We start from the raw sequence: 15323 nt of genomic DNA on the forward strand, positions 1-15323 counted from the left end.
CCTCTTGTTACAGATATTGTTGCATATTTTTGTAAATGATGTGACCTTTCCTTGAAATAAATTTTTTTATTTATGATTGGATTTGTTTCATAACCCAATATGCTTTTTATAATATTGTTGGCATAAGGAAAAATGGAACAGCTCTCATTTTGGAGGTCAACTATTTCTTACTTAGGCTTCAGTTGGTCAGTGGACTTTTGTGAAAACCCAACAAATAAATATTATTACAATTTCCGAAATCACAATATAATTTTAGAGGGCATCTAATATGGTTAAACTTTTTGTTGTACACCACTCCTTTCCTATGCCATCCCCAGGCGCTGCATGACGTCATCGCCAGGCACCGAAGGGGGCCCGGCAATGACGGGTGCTGAAAGGGAGTATTCAGTTTTCACTCCGGTTGCTTTCTTGTTTTCTTGGTTGGCCGGGCGATATCTCTGCCATCCTTTGAGCAAGGAAGCTGAAATTTTGACACAATAGTGAGCATGTACTTTGGCAAAGACAATATTTTTTTGTTTTTTGATTAATCAATTAAGTACTTAATTATTACTGATTAATTAAGTACTGTGGGACCCAGCTATTCGTGGGGGATACGTTCCTGGAAAATCATGCGAATTGTGAAACCACGAATAGTGGGGCATTGTTTCAATGGAAAAAGGGGGGATAGGTTCCAGAGTCGCGAAAATCTGTGAATAGAGAGGACCAAACCACGAATGGTGAGGCAAATCCCGAGAATGTCAAAGATAATCTGTGAAGGCCGATTAAGTCCCGCAAATGGCGAGGCAATTCCGCAAATGTTGACAATAATCCGCGAAGGTCTCTTATAGCGCGGCTAAAATTCACGGCCGCAAAAGCCATGAAAACGCAAAGCACACAGCAGAGAAAGTATAAGCAGGTCATGCTCATGGCTCGTAAATGTTTTTTTGCGTATGTCTCGCTGCTTTATGCATGGCTGGTGAAAGATGGGTTTTATAAATACCGTATGTCAAGCTAACGGCTCCTGAAAAAAAAATGGTTTGCGCCTCTGAAAAACTGTGAATTTGCGGCACACGTTTGCGAATAGAAAAAAACCGCGAATTGGCGGGACACTTTTCCGCGAATAGAGAAACAGGTCACATTTTATCACCCGCGAATACGTGGAACCTGCGAACAGCGGAACCTCGAATTGCAGAACCTCAAATAGCGGAATTTCGAATAGCCGGGTCTGACTGTACTTATTTATTTCCTTTCTCATCTGGGCAATATCTCAGGCACCTTTTGAGCTGGGAAGCTGATATTTGGACATGACGATGAACAGGTGATTTGGCTTTAAAAAGTATTTTTTATTTATTGCTTAATCAATTAATCTATAAATTATTTCATTATGCGATTAATAATTAATTAAATAATTATTTTAAGTTACAGATTTGGATGAAACGGTAGTGGTTTAGGTATTCTATTAGCCAATTGATTAATAATTTAATTATTTTACGATTATCTTTTATTTATTTTCATTATTAATAATTTATTTGTTTTCTTTCTCATCTGGGCAATATCTCAGGCACCTTTTGAGCGAGGAAGCTGATATTTGGACATGACAATGACCAAGTGATGTGGCTATAAAGGATATTTTTTGATATATTGATTAATTAATTAATCGATTAATTATATATTAATTAATCAATTATTTTATTTTTTCGATTAATGACTTATTTAATTAATTTTCAAAACGTTACAGCTTCGGATGAAGCAATTGTGGATTCGGTATACTATCAGCCAATTGATTAAGAAACTATTTTATGATTATTATTTATTGATTTTAATTATGCAATTAATCAATCAATTATTGTACACCGCTCCCTCCCAATACAGTGCTGCATGCCTGTCTATGCGGCTTGCCTAAGGTGCCCTGGCAATGCCGCGCTCGAGGATGTTATTTATTTATTTGGCATGATGGGGGCGGTGTACTTTGAATGTATCTGGACTTGTTTCCATTTTTTTCTTCCTGAGAGTTTGCTTCTGCATCTATCTTGCCCACCCCTGCGTTCACCCCTACCTGTCATTCTTACCCTCATACTTTGTCCCGTCTATTGTGTCTCTTTGCCCAGCTGTTGGTTTGTTGTACCCTGATCCGTTTGGTATTCTACCTCTTCCACGAGTCTTGACTTTGTATACAATTTTTTTTGCATTCTTTCACATCCCTCTTTTCTTACCTGTAGAACTGTGATCTGTTGTCTTGAACTTGTGGCTACAGGATTTCAAGTCGGTTGCACAATGCCACCTCATGGTCTCTTCCATTTCCATTAATATAAGCCTTATAGTAATGGAAATGGAAGAAACCATGAGGTGATAAGCCCTACTCTTACCCGCTGAGACGCTGTTACCAACATTTTCTTGTAATTCTTCTCCTTGTGCCATGATGCATGTTTGCTGTAATCCCACTGTTTTCCCATTTGCCCCATGTTGTCTTTTGATCAATGTTCCCCTGCTCTTCCATGAGTCTCAAAATCAGTTGTTGTTTTTCTTAAAAGTTTTTGCAAATACAATCTCTCAATAAGTTGATTGTCTTTCTACATGTGAAATGTCACAGGTCTACAATAATTTTGTATTGCTGTTTGTGAGGTTCTTAGTGGGGGGTCAATTTTTGAAATGTGTACCTATTGGTCGGACAGCCTCCGAACCACACCCACCTCTGTCGATTGACTCCACCCACCATCGCAATGAGGCAAAATGATGGTAATCAAGTGTTACGTTACATTATTAAGTGTGAGGTTATGCAACATAATCAAGCGTTACGCTATGCAAATTACTAAGAAAAAAACTATTGCTAACTATACTGGCATGGCCATAATGTGTACTTTAAAAATACGTAATTTCTGAACAGCCACATATTGGGGTTAAGCAATCCGTGACCGTGTGGTGAATTAGCTGTTTCTGATATAACCATGGGGAGGGTGATATGAATGAGAGGTGTCAAAATAATTTTTATTAATAGCGCATTAAATGTGTCTTTCGCAATCGTGCTGTTCATCTTTTAAGAGTGCTTTAAATGTGCTTTTCCCAATCGGCCCGTTACTGCAGATTTTGTCACAGGTTGTGACCATAGTCTGGTCATTCTTGTTTCACATATAAAAATCTGTTTTCGTCTACAAAAATTTGTGAGCTTGAACGGCACTCTTTGATGTAGCAACGTCGACCAATATGCCTCCACCCACATTATTACATCATTACACATATTTGCACCAAGTTTGATTTAAATCCCTTCAGCTATTCTCAAGTACCACAGTTTTACCTGACATGACCTCTGACCTTTGATTCCGTAATCTAATCAGTTCATCTTTGCATCTTAATATATACTTGTGCCAAGTTTGGTAAAATCCCATCACTGGTTCACAAGTTAGTGCAGTAACAGAATTTTTACCAAATGGGATTCTGACATTTGACCTCTTGACCCCATAATCTAATCCGTTTATCTTTACATCATTATACATACTTGCACCAAGTTTGACTTAGTTCTCTGTAGCCGTTCTTAAGTTACTAGTCCACCCGCTAACTACGGGAGGGGCAGAAAGGGTCATTCCTCTTTGGGGTACATAGATTACAGTCGATCTTTGGTCTGATCTCAAGAACATTGGGTGTGTGTTCATTTACCAAGTTTCTTGTGGAGAGATCGCCAAGTGGTTTAAGCATTCGAGCAAGCACTCCATTCAAAACCGTTAAGGAACAGTTGGCTTGGCAAGCGCTAGCTAGCTGCTTGGTAAGTGAGCACAACTTGGGCTTCCTCCCTTTCAGTTTCGTTTTGAACAGAAGGAGCGAGTTTCAAAAGTTCACAACGAAAAACACCACGTTAGCACCAGGATGGGTCATGTTATTAACCAACACTTATGGGGCACCTAGAGTACAGTAGATCTTCGCTCGGTTCTGTAAGTAAAACTTACCTCACGCATGTTGGGATTCCTCCAAATTTCTTCATTTAGTGTTATAAACAGCATTAGCGACTGTTTAAAAAGCTAATCATACATGTTTGTGGTTCATAATATTCATTACTGTTCATTAATGTTCATTACTCATGGTAGAGGCCGTTGCTCCCACAAAAAGGCCATGATAAGCTATTTATATACGTTGACTCGCCAGAAAAACCCCTTGGGGAGGTGGGATATTATTGGTATTAATATTGTTTTGTAATCACATTACGATTACGCTATTATCGTTAGTTTTGATATTCGAAGCGGCCTTGGAAAAACGCCACGATAAAGCTAACTTAATATGGCTATACACCTCAACACGCAACCCATTGACGGGCAAACTCGCTGGGGGGGGGAGGGGCGGGGGAAGAGGGAGAAAACCCCCTTGGGGAGGGGGGGGGGGAAAATGAATGCGCTACAACCTTCATTATGTAACCCTTGGTCACCTTGTTAAGTTTGGTTGAGATTGGATAAGTAACGACAGAATGTATTGGCGTCAAAAATTCATCAGACAGACAGACAGAAATGGCGTATTTTAGTATGATAGAATTAACCAAAACCTATTACAGACTCTGACCTCTGACCTTTGACCTATTGATGCCAATATCAAAGAAGTTTATTTTTGCATCATAATATATACTTACTAGTGGGGTCGCCCGTGGGAATCCCACGGGCATGGACGTGTGTGACATTTGGACATCTTCATTTAGTTGCTGCACATGCAGTTTTACAAAATGGTTACTGGCAATCCTTTGTTTTCACTGACGTCACAGTTACCCATCTCGCATTGCGCGGCGGCCATTTTGATACCCAAGCTAATCTGTCCGTGTGCGCTGATATTGATTTGTTGCGTTGGTTTATGGTGAATGCGGATCGCAAAAAGTCTGTTTTATAAAGTAATTTTGTTTGTTTTGTCACGTTCATGTGGAGTGTGGTGCCATCTAGTTTATATTACGTATTGTTGCCCAACAAACACAGAACATTCGGTTTAAGTTTGCCGTGGACCAGTGAACTGGTGAACACCTGGGCAGTGGGTCAACCTGCAACCAACTACCTGTAGAACAGACTGAGTTGAAGAAGGAGTGTACGTAAGGATACGGTAGATCCAGGCTTGAGTATGGCTAGCAGTGCGAGTGCCAACCTTGGCTACCAAGAGACGCTCCCCCCGGACGTTCTTGTTCGTTACAAAGAGAAGATTTTTGTCATTGGGTGTGACCCTTATGGTCTATCAAATGATCAATTTGAGAAGAATGTGAGCAAGTGGCCTCAGGTGACCCACATCGACGTGATCAACTACCTGTTGTTCAGCAAATCGGCCTATACCAAAGATGAGTTGAAGAAGTATAAATCCCTCGAGGCATACAGGTTGTACCAAGATGGATGGGTGCGACAAATCCTACACAAAGAACTGAATGACGTCCACTTGATTCGATCCAAGGTATTAATATATTGTTGCGGATATGAGGACTGTATTTTTTTGATTGTGTGTATTATTATTATTGCTCGAGTCTGTGCCTCCTGCCTCCGGAGCTGTGTAAAGGTCAAAGGGCGTCCCATAATTAGTCCATAAAGCATCCACACCACAGCTAATCATAGAATACCCCTGTTCGATAGCTTATATCTTATTATGTGTTTTAGGGTAAGGCTGTGTCTCCCATTAATTGAAATACTCCATTGCACCAGTGAAAGAAATAGATTCCCTTCATTCCCACTCCCAAAACTTCCATTCCCCCTTTTCGTCAATTGCCATTCGCATTGCCAACCAACAATTGCCACCATTGGCCACGAGGCAGGGTTGGGGAAGAAAGGCGGGTCCCCACCTCGTCATAGAGGGGAGGAGTAAGTCAGCCCCACTCAACCAACCACGAACAAGGGGTTGGACTTGGAGAGGGTGTGGAGAGAAACATCGAGGAGGTTCGCGAAGGTGGAGGGGCGGGGCCTATATAACCCGCAGCTAGGGCGTTTCCCAAAGAGATGAGCTTTGACAGAGAGACGAGAGGGAGTCCAAGCGGTTGAGTCCAAGAGAGGCGCTTTGAGTTGAGTCCGAAAGAAGTCCAGGGTTGAGCTGCAGCTCGAGCCACTGAAACTGCATTTACTGCAGCTCGAGCCACTGAAACTGCATTTACTGCAGCTCGAGCCACTGAAACTGCATTTACTGCAGCTCGAGCCACTGAAACTGCAGCCACAGCAGCGTGAGGCCTGGACGGCAGTTTGGAGCAGGGCCGCGAAGGGGCGGCGGCTGCCCAACGAGTCGATCGGTTGCAGGACCAGTTGGACCTCCCTATCCCGCCAGCCATCCATCTCCCGCCAGTCCTATCATCATTCCCCGCGTGAGTCTGTCCTTGTTTGTTCTGTCCCTGGGTTAATTAAGACTGTAGGTAAGCTAGCGTTGCACTGTGTATCTAATATCTTCTGTAAATAAACGTGACTGCTTTCTTCCTGCTTATATGTGTAAATAATAAATCCAATTACTCTTCTGTACGTCTTCTTCCTCTTTGTATTCGGTCGCTTTAGAGTTTTCCATATTGGGCAGCCGCGGTGCGATACGGCCAACGTTTGGGTGGAATCGGGTTCTAGTCGGGGAATAACTGTTCGGTCGCGGTAATACCACCGCTCGGTAAAATAACATCCTTTAACCGCGTCCGTAACAATATTAAACAAACATGTATTTTTTAAAGCTGCTTGTGTTAATGTTATGGACCTGATTGATTAAGTGCCCTCCATTTGTTCAAAAACCACTGCAGTTTTAAGCTGTGCATGCATGTGTGCATACTTTGTAGACATGTGACGCACAGTGCGAAGTGAGTGCCGCCATGTGTGCTTTGTGCGTATGGCCATAAGTCATCACCTATATTTATCATGTAAGCAACGAATACATAGCACGTTCTTCACATGATAAAATCGAGATTCATTTTGACCGAGTTGATAAGAGTACATAACTTTAGAAAGTTTATTGGACAGTTTCAAATTCAATACTTTTATGTTCCAGGTTTCGCATTCCATGAAACATGTTCTTACTTACTGTTAACAAAATGCTCGGAGCAGACAGGTGTGCGATCCCACTGTGATTCTGTTTGGATGTCACTGCGATTGATGGCAGCCTTCCACAAACGCCGCCTCTCTTCACTTAAATTTCTTGTTTCCTCACCCTGATTCAGTAGAAGTTTGGGCGTTTTGTAAAACTTAACTCCTGGCCTAACGCCTGGCCTGTTTGAACAACGAAATACGCCGCAAATTGGCATGACTGGTCGTGAACAAAAACTATTTAATGTGAATCCGCTGACGACGTTGTTCGAGAGGGTATCAAAATGGCCGAGGTGTCCCAGGGTGCCCTGCGCGCGTGCTCCGATGACGTCACAAGAAAACAAGCAATTTATCAGATGCACAAATGATGTAATCTACACAATTTATTTACTTCTGATAACATGTGAATGCATGTGCGTGCACATGGGAAATACAGTTTGAAATGTGTCATTACATCTCATGTAAAATGTGACTTCGAGAGCTCAAATCCTCTCCCTCTCCGCCCCCATCACACACACACACACACACACACACACACACACACACACACACACACACACACACACACACACACACACACACACACACACACACACATACACCCACACACATCCCACATGTATATATCCCACATCCCACATGTATATACATGTTTAAAGTGTACATGCACATAACTAATAAAATAAAAACGAAGAAATATCTCTCGGTAATTTCCTGAAACTCGGTGAAATTTGATGACATTCGCTTGGTGAATTCACTCAGTTTCTCAGTGAAAATTTTCCTTTAGGCGGTGCATAATCGCTTCGAACAAAATATCTCTCAGCAATTTCCCGTCTGTTAATTTATTTATTTTACATATGTGAATTACACGTCCATGCACACGTGAAATGGAGTTTGTTTTTGCACACGTGGAATGAACACATGAACCTTTACTTCCGGATAATAATGTTGAATGAAATAAGAACGAATAAATATATGTCGGCATCATTGTTGACGTTTTTGTGACGAATGTCATCAAACGGAAAAGTAATATATCTTAACGGAAAAGAAAAAGCGAATTTTTCATATATGTCAACATTTTGAGCTATTTGGGCGGTGTATGAAACATCGTCCCACGTCGATTCTGGTTGTCATTGAAGATTTCAAATCAACCTATTTAAAGTGTACATGCACATAACTAATAAAAAACGAAGAAATATCTCTCGGTAATTTCCTGAAACTCGGTGAAATTTGATGACATTCGCTTGGTGAATTCACTCAGTTTCTCAGTGAAAATTTTCCTTTGGGCGGTGCATAATCGCTTCGAACAAAATATCTCTCAGCAATTTCCCGTCTGTTAATTTATTTATTTTACATATGTGAATTACACGTCCATGCACACGTGAAATGGAGTTTGTTTTTGCACACGTGGAATGAACACATGAACCTTTACTTCCGGATAATAATGTTGAATGAAATAAGAACGAATAAATATACGTATGTCGGCATCATTGTTGACGTTTTTGTGACGAATGTCATCAAACGGAAAAGTAATATATCTTAACGGAAAAGAAAAAGCGAATTTTTCATATATGTCAACATTTTGAGCTATTTGGGCAGTGTATGAAACATCGTCCCACGTCGATTCCGGTTGTCATTGAAGATTTCAAATCAACCTATTTAAAGTGTATATGCACATAACTAATAAAAAAACGAAGAAATATCTCTCGGTAATTTCCTGAAACATATTTTACTTCCGGATAATAATGATGAATGAAATAAGAATGAAGAAATGTATGTCGGCATCATTGTTGACGTTTTTGTGACGACTGTCATCAAACGGAAAAGTGATATATCTTAACGGAAAATAAAAAGCAAAATTTTCATATATGTCGACATTTTGAGCTATTTGGGATGATACATCATCATTTTCACATCAGTTGGGATGATACATATTTATATTGTTGCGGTTTTGTGTTTTTACAATAAAAGGTTAATTTCCCCTCATAGTGTAGTTACACGACAACATGTAGCCTCGTTTAAAGCTCAGTTATTTCTTAGTAAGTGTAAGCGTAGACCTTTCCTATGTTTAGTTTGCGTTGAGTAGAATAATGAGAGTTAGGTCTCCTTCCGATGCGTATGCTGCCTCGATGCTTTGAGCTTTGGCGCAAAATACCACGAGGCCGGCCTGAACAAGTCAATCCAGGCCGAAGGAAGGCGGGACAGGAGGAGTGGGAGTGACAGTAATCACGAGCCGCCAATCAGGGCTTGAGGGGAGTGGCTTACCACTGCGGCAAAAGGCGTGGTTTGGCACATTCGATGCGGGCTTGGGTAGGACCAATATAACCCTGTGCCCGAAGCCCCCACCTCAGCTATGAGGGGAGACGTGCTGTGAGTGACAAGTTGTGAGAAGGGAGGCAGACGAGTTACAAGTTGAGTTCTCGGTTGAGCTTGAGTCAGATCTTCCGTTGAGTTACGAGAGTGAAAGCGCGCAGTTGTATTAATCGCGCTGTGAAGGACCGCCATGCCGGGCGAGAGACGCGCATATTTTCCTGCCTGCCTGCCTTTGTTCGAGATACGTGCCACGAGGATTCTCCCGCCTGCCTGCCTGTCTTCGCCGGGGGACGTGCGGTGACCGCCAGAGGGCCACGCCGGGTGAGCTGTTCCTGAACGACCAAAGCCGTAACAGCACGGACCACGTGGTATGCAATCCGCTCAGGTCTACTCAAATTACGCGTGGTAATTTGATCTCCGCTTCCGCGGCGGCGTGGGTACTTAGGTTCATGCGAAAAGTGTCCCGAAACCCTGTCCCACGTCTGACCGGACGTGGCGACTCAAGTGTCGCGGTTGCAAAGACCCAAGGAGAACAAGGGCAAGGGGAACAAGGGCAGTGTATGAAACATCGTACCATGTCGATTCCGATTGAGTCATTGAAGATTTCAAATCAACCTATTTAAAGTGTATATACACATAACTAATAAAAAACGAAGAAATATCTCTCGGTAATTTCCTGAAACATATTTTACTTCCGGATAATAATGATGAATGAAATAAGAACGAAGAAATGTATGTCGGCATCATTGTTGACGTTTATGTGACGACTGTCATCAAACGGAAAAGTGATATATCTTAACGGAAAAGAAAAAGCAAATTTTTCATATATGTCGACATTTTGAGCTATTTGGGATGATACATATTGATTTTTTTTTTCACATTTATTTATTTTATTTATTTCATTTCATTTCATTTCATTTTCATTTTCATTCATTTTGATTTTCACATTTTGAGCTATTTGGGATGATACATCATCATTTTCACATCAGTTGGGATAATACATATTGATATTTTTTTCACATTTATTTATTTTATTTATTTCACATCATTTTCACAGATTATATTTGGGATGACACATACAGTATGATACATCGTCCCGCGATTTTTTATATATCTTGGCATTTTTCCGTGTGTGCGTGAATTTTCTCAATTATTTCTGACACCGAGTCTAACACCATCGATAAAAATGAAATCAGGTGGTGAGTTAGATTGGAGATAAAGGCGTGAGAGAGACTCAATGGCCTTGAAATTACAGGCGTTTGAGAATTCATTTCGTTCTACAAATGGAAACATTCATGGGATTTTATTCCTGGTTTTTTTTCAACCGAGTTTAAAACTATATTAGCAACTGTGAAAAATGAAATGATATATCGAATTAGAGTTGAAATAAAACTGTGAGAGAGAGCAAGACAGCATGAGCCTAACTAAACAGGCCTCAAAGCTATGCGAGTTAATGAAATGGTGGATATTTGTTTAGATGAAGCCTCTCACAGATAGGTGGAGCTACTCTCTAAACAGAGTAAGCCACACCCCCGGACAGACAGACAGACAGAATCACCTACGGCTAATATAATATAGATACCAAGTTTGGTCAAAATCCCATCACTGGTTCACAAGTTAGTGCAGTAACAGAATTTTTACCTAACCGGACCTCTGACCTTTGACCTCTTGAACCCATAATTTAATAAGTTTACATTTACATAATTATACATATTTGTATCATGTTTGAATTAGATCCCTTCCGCTGTTCTTAAGTTATTGCGGTAATGAAAAGCTATCATGGATGGCTGGATGGATGCACGGACGCACAGACGGACAGACGGACGGATGGACAGACACCCATTAACATAATGCTCCCTCGGTGGAAGTATAAAAATAGATTAATGGATCAATTTATGAAAGGTATACTATGGTGATAAAATGTATGTGAAATCATTGTTTGTGGCACAATCTGCTTGACTGATGTGAAAAAATAAATATTCTCTCCCACTAACCTTGTGAAATAGTGATGTTCCACAATTCACACTATTTTATTTGGCCCAAACTTGGTACCCAAAAGACTTTGAATGTAGCCAGTGAAAATCTCCTTCAACTGCCATAATCGTGTGGCTGATTTACCATTTAATGATGGCCTCAGACCAGTGCCAGATTTTTGTTGCCAGAATCTCTCTCACTTGATGAATATCTGGAGAGATGTTGCAGGATCTGTTTACTGAGCTCAGCCAAATATTCCCAAATGGCCTTTTTGGCAAATGAAGAACTTTACTTGGAACCTTACAGCTGTTTGGCTGAGCAAAGATACGCACATCTTGTAGAACTTGTTACCCAAGTAAAGGATGGCAACCGAGTTCCTCATATGCCTTGCACATATCAATGTATACTTTCAGGGACATAGAAAAATTAGAGAATATTTTTGTTTATTTGTACAAGCTTTAGGAATTATCCTGAGGTTCCTGTTCGTACATATAATGACAATGTAAAAGGTCCGCAGGCCTTGCACGGCCACCTTTCCTTGTGAAGACGCCTGCTCCGCAGCCATACGGATGTTATTAATTTCTCTTGTAAAATCCCAGTGCAGTAATGACGGCAGCACTGATTGGATTTGGCCAAGTTCCTGCTGGACACCACTCACAGTCTTGAATGGAGCCCTTTCACTTGCTAGATTCTCTGAGAGTCAAGTTTCATTGCCTTGAAACGGGCGATGCACGGCAGCAGCGATAGGGGGCTTGGCAGGACTAGGGAAGCCTCAAGTGCATGGAAACGACATTCCTTTGGCCAGTGATAAAAAGTAAGTGGTGGATCAAGCGCTTTAATTGTCTACACAACAAAAATGGCTTCAGAAATGTGCAGATTGTATGACCACGTGCTTTGCACTCGGCATTGTGACCGACTTACTTTTTACCAAGAGATATTGAGAAATAGTATTAGAGGTTTTTTTTCCTAATGATGGATTTTCCTTACAGTTTCTGGTAAGATCTTGGGGTTCAGAAGATGAATTATTTACTTGTTACCCTCACCAGAGGAGAGGGTATTGCATTTGAGTTCCGTTTGTTTGTTTGTTTGTCTGGCTGTCTGTCTGTTTGTCCGCACAGAATAAGTATGCTTTTCTCTGCAACTGTTGATCCGATTGACAGGAAATTTGCACCATATTTGCATCTCCTCCTGTATCATTTTTCAATGATAATTATGACGTCATTGGTCACGTGCTATGGGCGCCATCTTGGAAAAACTTTGCACCTCTATATCTCCGAAAGCACTGCGTAGAAAAAAATTGAGACATGCTCATTGTAAAGAACTCTTCAAGGCTAATAATATATATGTTAATGATGATGTCATAGGTGCCTCCCTTATGACGTCATACTTTGACAAGTACAAAACTTCAACCGATCAAGCTGAAATTTATTGAGCATCATCTAGGGATAAATTTGTCGAGGAAAAAATAATAGTGATGTCATCAGTCACGTGGTTCACCTGCCATATTTGTTTTAACACAAAAATACATTTTTAACATAAAATTTAACAAAGACTTTTTTTTAACAGTTTTAACAAAAAAAAACACCCCACAAAATACACCTCACAAACACGTCCTGGCGATGGTCTTCAGTCTCTGACTGCTCTTTCTTGTTTTGTATTTGTCATAACTTCTGTTTGGAGTCACATTTGTCTCTCATAGACTTCCTTGCATGATATAATGTAGAGTAGGTAACAATAAAATAATACTGTAGGTAAAATTTGTTTGTACATGTGAGCTCTTACCAGAATTTGGCGAAAAAGGAAAATAACATACGGACTCTTGTTTAGGGTCTTCAAGAAACCTCAAGAAAGTGAAGCCCCCTTTGGAGCATTAAATGTTTCATAATCTAAACTGTCCCACGTTTGTTGGAATAAGCTCTTTTTACGGTGATGTTAATAAATAGATATCTTTCATACAAAATTTAGCAGACTGCATCAACATCAAACACGCTTTGCTGTGTTTGGGTCCCTAACAGTACTGGAGAAAATGTTTGCGTCATCTCAGTTGAGGATGTTATCTCAGATGAAAAACATTGTTCCACCCCTTCTGGTCCCAAAACGTTCCAACACAAAGCATTTTTCCTCGATTTCCGAGTAAAAACTACAGATGGTTGTTGTGGTTGTATTTCATTAACAAGCTAAATGGTGTTATGTTAGCAGCCTGCGGCTCCTTGCGCCCTGCCCGAGTTGACAAAAAGGCCTGCAAACACTCGGCTCTGAAATTCTATGCTTTATGCTTAGAGTGTAATAAGCATTGCATGCATTTAAATAATTGTCCTTTAGCTTTGCCAAAGCTTTCCAACAGTATCCCATGGCACGTGGCAGCCTAACTTGAGGCACGTTAGCACAGAGATTCGGTTACAAGATGGTAGGTTTGAGGAGGAAAGGTAATTGCTTTTTTTTTCTTTCTCTGGACACAAAGTCCGAAGATTCGTTGAAATCCTCCATAACTCATCGCATCCATAACTGCCATTCGCATCCATAACTGAACACTACAAATAGCAACTCTACTATACAAGAAAATGTGTAATCTGCACGTTTTCCCATCATGGAGTCTCTTTGTCATGGTGCGCTGCTGGGAAAGGAAAAATAAATATTTGTCAAATTGGGCTGCCTAGAAGGAAAATGTTGCTTCGAGGTAAAAAGCCTCCATTGTTGTGCTGAGCACACCAATAATTTGTGTGTATGTTCAAGGGTTCAGCTTCCACTACCCCATTCCCTTTCCATAATTTCGCCAATGCCAAAAAATCAGAAGGGGGTGAGGGTGAGAGCGGGACTTTCGCAAATCGGCTCTGGCGTTGTACCCAAAAACGATGTGAACAGGGGTGTACAAAAGTAGGTAGAGATGGAGGAAGGCATTGAAAAATCCCTCAAAATTGTCGGAACTATTTTCGGTCTGGCAACACATCAATCGGAGAAAAAGACGAGGTGCTACTGGGTGGATTGTCTGCTGCACCTACGAGCTTGTCCTCCCACTTACCAAACTTCACTCCTCTCATCCTCGATCATCCTCCCTACCTTAATCCATTCTGATAGCAACACCAAGCCAAAACAAACTACTGTTATTGTTGGAAGACATCCCTTTTCCCCTCATTCCCGATTTTTCATTTTCGTTGGAGCAGAGAGTGTGAACTCCAGGGTGCAAAACTCATCAAAACTCCCGCTCACCGAGACCATCTTGACATGAAAACTGTGAGAAAACATCAAATTATTTTACTAAAATAATTTTTCTTTCAAAATCAAGTTCTCAACATATCCCCAAAATATTGACACTGGAGGTTTTTGGTAAGTTTGGTTTGCAAACTATATGCCATGGGAAACTTTTCATGGGATCTATTTTCCATCTACCTCATGCAAGAAGGATAACCAAAATGCAGACTGACATCAGAATGTTCCGTTATTTTACATCTTTTAACCTCCGCGGCTTTTTGGAAGAGTTTAGTTATTTTTTCACGCATCCCCCCGTTCCTTCCCATGTGGTTTTGGAGACCTTATTATTTAATTTGTTATACATCAGCCCGTCGTTTCACCTTGCACTCCCCAGAAAACGACTTCACCAGATCTGCCGCAAGCAGGCTGCCAAGGCAAGCCCCCAACGGGTCCGCTGCTTCCAAAAGCAGTCAGCCGACGATCCTTGTTTCGCACCCAGTCATCTCCGGCATTCACCCTTCTTCCACAGCCCGTCATACCCACCATCCGCAAACCAGTCTTCACAACTGGTATGCCATTTTTTTTGTCTCCTCTCATAAGACATCCCTCCCTTGCACAGCACAGTGATTATGTACACAGTAATCATGTTGTGGGTGTACTTGCATACTTACTGGCATATGGTTGTAGGAAAATGGTATTGTTAAAGTTTAAGAGGTCAAATTGAGCAACTTATAGTTTGGACATACCTGCTACTTAATTAATTTGACATTTACATACCAATTTGTGCTTTTGAGCAACACAATGCATGGTTGTTGGAGGAATTCTAGCAATTAGGACTTTTTTGATTACAATCAAATGTGTTGATGCAATTTTGGCCAA

At 40.9% G+C, this 15323-nt stretch overlaps 1 protein-coding gene across 1 annotated transcript in view; it reads left to right on the forward strand.

Annotated features, from left to right (window-relative positions):
- LOC137430902 (histone deacetylase 4-like) overlaps positions 1-15323 on the forward strand; it is a 500554-nt gene that overhangs the window by 233122 nt on the left and 252109 nt on the right. The window contains exon 12 of the mRNA XM_078782462.1: positions 14839-15013. Coding sequence (XP_078638588.1) covers positions 14839-15013 — 175 coding nt within the window. The remainder of the gene's footprint in view (positions 1-14838; positions 15014-15323) is intronic.

The sequence above is a fragment of the Myxine glutinosa genome, chromosome 7, assembly GCF_964187855.1.
Source record: "Myxine glutinosa chromosome 7, kmMyxGlut1.1, whole genome shotgun sequence".
NCBI lineage: Eukaryota > Metazoa > Chordata > Myxini > Myxiniformes > Myxinidae > Myxine > Myxine glutinosa.